Source organism: Halyomorpha halys, unplaced genomic scaffold, assembly GCF_000696795.3.
Source record: "Halyomorpha halys isolate HHAL.00 unplaced genomic scaffold, Hhal_1.1 Scaffold927.1, whole genome shotgun sequence".
Taxonomy (NCBI): Eukaryota; Metazoa; Arthropoda; class Insecta; order Hemiptera; family Pentatomidae; genus Halyomorpha; species Halyomorpha halys.
Genome location: NW_027107562.1, coordinates 356,438 through 367,304, shown reverse-complemented (window position 1 = coordinate 367,304; position 10,867 = coordinate 356,438). Strand labels below are relative to the sequence as shown.

At 29.2% G+C, this 10,867-nt stretch overlaps 1 protein-coding gene across 1 annotated transcript in view; it reads right to left on the bottom strand.

Moving 5' to 3' along the window:
* Nucleotides 1-4,858: 4,858 nt before the first annotated feature.
* Nucleotides 4,859-10,867, bottom strand: part of LOC106687203 (protein sister of odd and bowel) — a 42,675-nt gene continuing 36,666 nt past the window's right edge. The window contains exon 2 of the mRNA XM_014430942.2: nt 4,859-7,066. Within this exon, the coding sequence (XP_014286428.1) occupies nt 6,757-7,066 (310 nt within the window). The 3' untranslated portion in view covers nt 4,859-6,756. The remainder of the gene's footprint in view (nt 7,067-10,867) is intronic.

Below are 10,867 nucleotides of genomic sequence, written 5' to 3'. Positions count from 1 at the left end.
TGACAAGATACATGTTGAGAATCTACCCTCTGATAGAACTCCAATTACATTTCTAGAGGAGAAGGTCTCGAGGCCATCTTCTTTTCAGACCCTAGGAGGATTATTAGGTAATGAAGGAGAAGTCAGGTAAGAAACAAGTGGATTTGGGTGGTTGGGAAGTTTTTCATAGAAGGAATGGTATCTGGTTCTGGCTAAATCGGCAACATATGGAACATTGAGGACCTGATGGATGACATATTTGTGACAAAGTAAGGAGCATTAAGGATTTTACGAAGGATATTGGACTTTAAGGATTGGATTCAGGAGAAATTTGATGGTGTAGCGGAGCCCCAAAGCTCAACTCCGTAGGTACAGATAGGCCTTATAATAGTCATGTAGATCAGTTTTTGAAATCGATTGGCAATTTAGACCGTTAGTCTAGTAAATGTTGTAATAGTCGGAATCGATGAGTAGTTTCTTGTCTTTATAGCTGTATTGTCGTATTGTTGTATGAGGATTCCATGTCAGTCGTTTGTCCAGATGTAGTCCTAAGTAACGGATCTATTCGACAGGAATAAGAGGGGTATTATTAAAGGTACAAATCTGAACAAATCTTACCTTTTATTGCTAAGATTACACACATATCTCAAAATAAACATTTTTTTTTAATGTTGAACTGAGACAGCGATGCTAATTATTATTATTTCTTATGGAGTAGATACATTATTTTGATTATTATTTTTTCACCGATTTATTTTTATTAAATAAAATTATTCAATAATTATCACATTGTAAATCCTTAGTTGTGTCTTTTTTGCTGGAGACTAAGCCCTCACATTATCATTTCTCAAAAGTTAATCTAATTGTTTAAGGTCTACTAGCTCAAGATGTTAATAAAAAATATTAAAAAAAAAAAAGGTGAACCCCGAATCAAAAAAATCAGTTTTGAAAATATAATATATTGTTATCATTTTGAAGGTAAAAAGTTGAAAAAAAAAATAGAAAATTGCTGGTATGTTGCGTATTTAAGGGACATTTAATGTAAGAAAAACAAATACAAGCTTTTTATATTCTCATTAGAATATATTTTAGCCTACTTTACTAAGCCGGTACTTGTGTTACTTTGGTCTTAATGAATAATATTTCTCACCGACGTTCGACGTTAAATGTGTCGTTCACTAAGTGTGGCACACTAGTCGTAGTGAAAGGCAAGAAAGGGCTAGGAGGGAAAGAGGAAAAGTTTACCTTTCAGTTGGAAGTTGCAAAGTTAAGCTGAAAAATAATGGTGGATATTCTAAAATTTTTCTTCTTTATCCTGTTTTTCTCTCAAACAAAATGACTCCTAACTTTTATTTCTGTATTGTTTATATATCCTTGTTTTATTTTTTCTCGAAATTTTGAATGTGTGAATATGGATAACATAACACCAGCTATTGGTGATACTTTTTCCCACTAAAAATAAGTCTCTGGACTTTTTTTTGTTATTAAATAATTTTTTTTTTATTTCAAAACCTTTTCCTTTTTTAAATAAATTAAACAATATATACCTAATTGGATCTATTTTGGTATCAATTAATATTGAATAAAAATGTTTTAAAATTATTTTTTGAACATTTATTTCAATAATTTCAAAAGAAATTATGATCAGTCTGTTTCATAGAATTTTAGATTGCTTCAAACCAAAAAAAAAATTAATATATACTTTGTAAGGAAGCACTGCTATTAGACCAACGGTTGTGCAAGGAAGTGATTCAGTCAGAATCATGTGGCTGAAGGGTGGACCCCGAACCCAAGGCTGATAATGAAACAGAAAATAATTATTATAAGTCACAGCATGATTAGGATTTTATGCAAAAACTATGAATTAACAACTTCTCCTTACTAACATACTTGATTGACTTATCTAAAAACACTATTTTCAAAGTTTTGTGTGTCTGTATATTTATTTATGCTGTATAATAATAGAACTCATACATTATCAGGCCCAAATTAACAGCGAAGCTATGGGCTTCGCGTTTCTTGGGGTTCTGCCTTTTTGAGGGAACAGAAAAAGTTTATCTTTTAAAATTTTCTGATATTCCTTGCTAATATTAACAATTATTATTGTTTCTCCAAAAACAGATTTATTAAAATGGTTCTAACGACGTATATTTGTAAATCTCAAAATTTTCGATTAAGTGATGAAGAACTATGGAATATTAAAGAAGTTTATAGTATTTCTGCTTAATGTTCACTTTTTTCTTTTCATTTAATTATATATTTGGAATTCATGTATATTTTATTAATTTAATATTTTTTATTTATTACATTCAAAATTAAAACTAGAAAATTTAATTTCATATATTTTTATTTTCGCGTTAATTTAAGTATTTTAGTCTTCAAATTTATCCATATTGTTCTTACCAAGATAATTTAGATGAAAGCCTAAGTAACAAATTATTATATTTCGGTGATTTATTAAAATAATATTACTGCTCTGGTATTACGAAAAACATGAGGATCTTCAAATAAAATTATAAAAGTTATATTGATTTTTTAATTTGTAATATGAAAGAAAATAATCTAAAACTTTTAATCACGACTGCTAGATGACAGACTATATTTTTATCATTTACGACTTTAATCTATTAATACAATCGCAATTAATCTAATTTTAATATTTTGTTATATTTTACCATCGATAAAAGTTATGAAGATTTTATAATGATATTTTCATAAATATAAAATAAATTAATATAATTAACCGAAAGAATCCTTCCTCTATGTGGGTGTAGGATCGTCGCCCACTGAAACTGACGAAGCTAAACTTTCTTCCAATCTAAGTGACAACTAGAACTGAAAGAATGTGGTCAAGGAAGAATGAGGACTTCAAAACATACTTATAGTGTTTAATTATCTATTGTATGCCAATAATATTTTTATTTATTATTTTCAATTTACTAAAATTAACAGTCCATAAATCGATCACATAGAAAAATATAGGCAAATTGAATAATAAATATTTTGAAGTGAATTTAAGAAGTTGAAACATGGATGGAAGGGGAAGATGTGACAGCCCAAATAAAGTTTTTCTTGAGATAAAAACTAAGATAAAAAAGATCCAAGAGAAAAATAAAAAAATTCTTTAAAACATCTAACAAAAACTTCCAGGAATACTAAATATGCAATAATAGTAGTAATGTTACTAGAGTGAAGCGGAAAATTTTTGAAAATAGCCAAAAGAAAGGGCTGAAAAATTGTATAAATATGTAGAATGTATATGTAATATAAATGAATACATAAAAACAAAATAACTTTACAATTATATTGTTTTATTTTAAATAATGTGGTTCATAATTTTTTCTCGAATCATGTTCACAATCGAATGTTCGTAGTCAAAATTAAACATTAAAAAAATAATCACACAAAGCACCATCATAATCATTTTTTTAAATATTCATAAAAATGAAAAACATTTTAGGCCATTAGACAAAATATAAAAATCATTTGAAATATATTTTTAAATATAATTCTTTTCTTTTTTTTTTTTAAATATATTTAGCTACAAAGTTCGGAAAATCTAACAGTTATTTGGATATTTTGTTTCTTTGTGATTTATAAGTCTAATTAAGGCCTGAAATATTCATTTTATATATTCATTCATTTATTATTTTTTATTTGTTATGGATTGAGTGAAACTATTAGAAGGAATAAAAGATAAGAAAAGGCCCATAAGCTAATGTAGTAATGAAGAAATATTAAAAAAAAAAAAAAAGGAAAGAGAAACCCCGAATTAAAAAAAGTAGTTTCAAAAATATATAAGTATTAGATTAATGATTTATTATAATGATTATTTGAGAGTCGTTTATTTTATTATTAACACACAATTTTGATCCAAATATACTGTCAACATTTATTTTCCGAAATTCACCATCGTTTCGGCCTTCAGGCCATTTTCAAGATATGACATGGGCAATTAGCCTGTAGAAAATATTTTAAAGAATATGACATCAATATTTAAGGTATAGTCAAAAATATTAGTATGTCGTTAAGGAAATAATATAATTAATATAAAAACAAAAATCTTTATAAATTGCCTCGTTGAAAATGGCCTGAGTGCCAAAATAATGGAGAATTTCTGAAAATAAATGTTGAGAGTATATTTGGATCAAAATTGTGTATGTTAATAATATTTATTTATTGTTAATATTTTGAAGGCGAAAAGTTGAGATAAAATAAATTTATCTGTCTGTTGCTATGAAAATTCTCATTTAAGTGACATTTGTGGCAAGAAAAACAAATAAAAGATTTTTCTCACTTAAAAATATTTTAGCTTACTTTGCTACCTCTGTAGAGGTGTTACCTTAGTCTTATAGTATATAGGAATAATATCGTTCTACTGAAGTTAAAAGTTTCGTTCGCTGAGTGTGGTACACTGGTGGTAGTGAAAGGCAAAAAAAAGCTGGGAGAGGGAAAGAGGAAAAGTTTACCTTTCGATGGGTGGTTGTAAAGTTCAGTAGAAAACATATTAAAACAGCAATTGTGTTCATAGTAAAACTGAATCATTAAAAAAATAATCATTAAGCATCATAGCATTTTTTTTTTAATTTTCTGAAAAATAAAACAAATTTGTTAGGTCATCAGATACAATATAAAAATAAAGCAAATTATATACGTTTTAAAAAAACATATTTCTTTATTGTTTGTTATCAATAAATACTTCAACATTCAAAATTTGAAAAATCAAAAAAAACTTTAATATATTTTTTTCTTTAATTTATGAACTAAGCTCTTGAAATATCCATTTTAAATATTTTTGTTTATAATTTTTTTTTCTTTTGCGGATTGGGTAAAAATGGTAAAAGGAGTAAAAGCAAGGTAAAGATATACATCTCCTTAAATATATATTTATTTTTTTCACATATCCTCTTCGTTTTTAAAAGAAAAAATATCAACAAATTTAGGAATCTGTGGAAATAAAAACCTAAAATAAAAAACTAGTATCTAATATTTTCTAAATTATAACAAATATAAAAATTTGTACAATATAAAAATTATGTACAAGAACATCACAAAAATAATTCATTGGGATCCTTATAATGTAGCTCTGTACACTGATTTACATGGGCGTCGCTTGAAAAAATATTTAATCACATCTTTTTAATTAAGATATTTTGTTTAATTTTCAAAATTTAATATAAATAATTCTAAAAAAAGGTACGGAATAAAAATTCAATTAAAAAATATCAACCACATTTAGACCTGAAAATAAGATTAAAATTGCTCATGTTTTTAAAAACCATTTTTAGTAAATGATGCAAATAAAATTAAAACATTTAACCTTAATAACTAGATTTGATTATCGAAAAAAACAGAGATCAGTCTGAGAGACGAATAAAAAATTAAGAAATTATAAACTTTCATGAATAAGGCACTTAAAACTTATACAAATAAATTATAAAAATATTTTAAAAAATGCCGTTTTGCAAGACTACTAAATCTCGTCAACAGATTAAACAATATATAGTCAGATGAAATTATGAATAAAAATTATTCCTGTCTAAGTGATGGGTACGATAATATCAATAATTTTACAAATATTAAATTATCAATTAAATTTAAGTACAACGATCACATGTAATCACTCTTTCCTTAACATTAACTTAACAACTAATTAATTTATGATAGTAAAAGTTCATTTCACTATCGATGAAAAAAAAAATCGTAATAAGAAACATCTCTATTTATTTTTAATTATTTAATGAATAGATATAGTATGTTTAAAAAGATTTGTGTATTATAACTAGAAAGAATGTAAAAAAAAAAAATTAAATTTATTATATGCTTATTTTGGAATTAAAATAAATTAGAGTAGAGTTTTATGTGGTGTTGCATAAAAGTTTTGGGATGAAAGTTTTTTTTTTCTTTTTTTTGACACTCCTTATCTTTTCTGTATTTCATGTTAATGTGTGAGGAAATAATTATTTGAAGGCAAACAAATTAAATAAGAAAATTTAAAATTTCAGATGGGAAAAAAATTATGTTAAAATTTAAAAAACTCACCAATGTTACTTTAACTGTTTTATTTACGAACTTTCAGTAATCTTGAATTACATGAATTGAATAAAAGTGGATGTATAAGGTTTGTAATTTGGTTTAACTTATTCCAAAATACATAGTTTAAAAAATAAATTGATAAATAAATTATCATAATACTTTATTTTTATGGATCCTTTAAATTAAAGAAAATATATACTAAATCACAATTATACGATGATTCAAGCAGTGTACCAAAGTGGAGGCCATATGTCGCTGAGAGTTGAGGCGTAACCTTGACAACCTCATAACTACAACGGTGCAGGTTATGAACTATACAGGTTGGGTTTTTATTATTTGAATGAAACCTCGACTCTGCCTCTTTGGTTTACAAGATTGATTACCTCCTGGATAATAGGGGTTGAATATGAGAAATGACCAGGCAAAGGGTAAACAAGAATAAAGAAATTAAAAATGAGGTTATTGCACAGTACTTAACTCCCAAAATTACTTGTCCTATCTCAAGAATCACATACCTATTTTTCTGTAAATACTTTATTTTAGCCTGAGTATGTATTAAATATAGAATAGAGATGCTTCTTCAGACAAAGTTTATAAATAATTTAAGTAATTATCAGATAATTGAAACAAAAAGATTTTACTGGATCGAAAGACGGTAAAAGATTGCACAATACAAATAATAAAAACTAAAAGATCAGCCTAAATTGTATTTAGAACTTATATCCCCTTCACTGATGATCATCATGCAGGCTTGTCAGGTGTGGGGTCCGGCGCCGAGGAACCCAGGTTGTGAGTCAGACTGTGTCGTCGGAGGTCGCAATTACGCCTGAAGACTTTTCCGCACGATGGACAGTTGTACGGTTTGATGTCGGTGTGAGTCAGGAGATGAGTCTTGAGGTTGGACCTTTGGTTGAAGGATCTGCTGCAGACAGGACACTTGTGTGGAGATTCCTCAAGGTGCAAGATCTTGTGGACGGCAAGTGTCCTGGACTGGCAGAAACCTTTGCCACATTCTCCGCACTTAAAAGGCTTCTCTTTGCTGTGGATATACCTGCAAGAAGAAAGAGAAATATATTTAATGAAAATTGTAAATGTTATGAAGTAATCTATAGTAACCGTCACGAAATAAGGCGGTTAGGCGTTTTTACCACTTATTCCTAATATAGCAAAATAGTAACATAAATAGTTGGCAATGTGGACCTTTCTATGTTGCCAGTCCTCCCGTTTCTCTTAGCTGATCTGACATCCCTGAATTTTTTTGTTTGTGGTGACATAAAATATTATGTAAGTCAATTCTTTACGAAGAAGGGTGATAAAAACATCCAAAACAATAACATATATTGCCACTGCTACTTTGGAAGAAAGATGCCGAACCTTTCTTAATGGTCAAGGTAATTACTTTGAACAATATTTAACATTGTTAATGTTTACATTTAATTAATAATGTAGAATCTTCAATCGTGAATATCTTCTCAACAGTGCGTTATCTTTTTCTAGTTCTTAGTTAATCATTTGAGAAACTTAACTCTGAATGTCTTTATTATAAAATTAGTTATAAATTGCCGAGAATACATAGTTTGTTATTCAGTTTAAGAGAAGTATTATTGTTATCAATACTGATATATATAATAATATTAATATTTTATTCTATTTATCTTCGTTAAACAATGTGCGTCAAACGTTTATTGATGGATTGCTTCTTCTCCAAGTATAAAGGTAAGTGTGAAATTTTGGAAAATGATAAAAAACTACTTAAGTCCACAAAAAACTTAAAATTAATTATTGAAAATATTTATTATCTCTCTCTTTCTCTTTTTTATTAGATGCAGTAAATTAATTTAGAGTTTTTAATTTTAATTTGGGTAAAAATCTGGCAGCCTAGCGTGATTCTGGCCTAATCACCTCTCCTTGCACAACCGTTGGTCTAGTAACAGTACTTCCTTACAAAGTACCTGTAGCGGTAGAGATTTAATTAATTTTTTTTCTAAATAATTAATATTTCTTCAGCTAATGATACTGTTGGAAACATGTTGCAGTATGAAGTAGTAAGTTGCAAAAGTCAACGTTATAACTACACTCGCAATCAGATAAATGGTCTGCACATATTTCTTTTTTGTTATCTTAGACATATTTTGCTTAAAATGGCGTCAGAAAATTAACATTAATACAACTAAAATATATATCCAAACACCCAAGGACTTAAACTTTGAATAAAATTCTTTTTAAAAATTTTTTGTTTACGTTTCACCGTTATACGACGCAGCTGAAATCAGTTTTTTATCGGAATTATATATTTTTAATAAACATTAGAATCTACTTTATTAAAAATTAAAAGAACTAGAATCAATTATTTTCTGAAGTATAAAAATAAAGAATTTTCGTCGCTATTGCCGACTGAGTAATTATGAATTTTCGTCATAGAGACGGGTATTCATAATGTATTAAGTGTAAAAAGTTTTAACATGCTAAAAGTTATAAGTATAAGATTAAGGGTATTATTATTTTTTTTCTTTTTATATATATATCTACATATACCGGCTATTTCATTATCTTGTTTTGCCGGGATAGCAATAATGCTTATAAAAGAATGGTTGCCGGGTCCGCTGAAGGCGGTGTCAACAGTGATGGCATATCTTTGCCTGGATGCTAGGGCACATTTTTACATTTAAGGGCAACATTTTACATTTAACACAACATTCATGGTGTTGTGTCAAATGTAAAATGTTTTACCGTGTTAAATATTACGAGTATTGGTTTGTGTGCAGCCTTATTTAAAGTCATGATAAACGTATAACATCTAAGGGATTTTCTGAGCAACTTGTTTATAACGTTTCCTTACAAAACTTCATGTTACTGTTTAATCCTAAGTGTTGATTGAAGTAATTTATTACAACATGCCTAAATTGAGTGAAAACTGAAAGTTTGGCTACTGAGTGTCTTGTTGATCTTTTAACTTGTGACGAAGAGAATCAAGATGAGCTAATTGACAACTATCATTACATTATTATTATTGTCATACATTCCTTAATAAAATATCATCCAATAATATAAAAACATCCTAAACAATACAAAAAAAAAAAAAAATTAAAATCTGTACCACTACATCCCATGAAGGGTCAGGGGTTCAGTACTTTGTAAGGACGTATTGTTTCTAGACCAACGGTTGTGCAAGGAGGTGATCTGATCAGAATCACGCTCGACCGCCAGATTTTTACCTAATTCAAGAGGCTGGGTGGACCCCAGGAGGGCTCCAGAACCCAAGGGGTTGACTCACGGCTACAGTGTAACAGAAAACTATTTTTAGCTCAGCCGGATTCGAACTCGGGTCCTTGGAGTTTGTATCCACGCGCCTTGCCATGGGGCTACCTGCGCTCCCCAAAACAATATTAACAACACAATCCAAACACAAACTACGCGCAAGTAATATGTAAATTATTACTACATTGCTAGTTCCTACGACAACAAACAAAATGGTGACGAGTTCAGATGGTCTGTTGGATGACGTCATTCTTCATTTAACAGACTCTCGACCATATTATATTGTATATCGTTTTAACATGGTAAAAGAATGAAATATTTCTCCATTTAACACGTTTTAACATAAACTACAGATCACGAATACCCTTATTACCTTGTTTTCCTTTTTTGTTCGACGGTGCGGATGCCACCGAATAGAGAGTAGGATATTACTATTCAGATTCAAAGGAACGACCAGGATTAGCAAACCCAATGAAGGGAAATAGGAGGCATTAGGACGAAATCGGGGGCTGAATTATGGAACAAGTAGCAGCCATCAAGTCCATTAGATCAGTGCCTTGTAGAGAACTGCATTACTATACGGTAGGCATTCGGCAATCACTGTATTTGAATAATGTTCCAACACCTAACACTGAACGCATATAAAAGGAAATTATTATTCAAAAATAAAGTTGAATTATATATTTTTCAAAGGGTTAATATCGCTATAACACTTATAGTATTACGAGGACAAATCGCATTATTTTTAATTCTTCAATTCCTAATTATGTTGGAATTTTAGAGATAAAATCAGCTCTAAAATTATTATAGGAAAAATCAATATTTTGTGAATTTATTTTGACAAATATGAATGAATAGGGACACCGCCATATAAATATTGACCGACGAAGGTGGAAATCGTACCCACAAACTTCTAAACCAACGGGGTTGATTTACGGTTGCAGTAACAGAATAAATGATTGTCTGTGACAGCTGGATTCGAACCCAAGTCCTTGGAGGTAGTACAGTATCTTACTACTGAACCACGCCACCCCCAATATATGATATATATTATTTAACAAGTATTATAATTGCAACGTACATTATATACATAGAAATATTTTCTTTAGCCTTTTTTTTTTTTACTAAAAAAAATTTCGAATTCCAGTAATTTAAATACAATTAGAAACAATTATATGGAATGATTATGAAGCATTAGGGATCAGTATGAGAGCGATACTCCTACATTCGAAAACAAACAAAAGTGACACATGAGATATCATTGAAGGAACTAATGAACTAGCTATCAAGGTGGCCACTGAGACGAAAATAAAAGACAGTGGAGGATGAGTTGCATTCCACTCAATGATATCACTAACACTAATCACTAATCATCGGCTCACCATTAGCACTAATATCATCAAACTTTTTATCACTATTATAATTAGCCAGCCTATTATTTCACTCACTTCATTTATCATCTCTCGGTGATTTGATCCAGGCGTCACTCTTCTAAATCTGTACGTGTGGGTTTCAGAAATAATATAGATCCTGGAGAACTGTACTCTCTCTCTCTCTCTCTCTCTCTCTCTCTCTCTCTCTCTCTCTCTCTCTC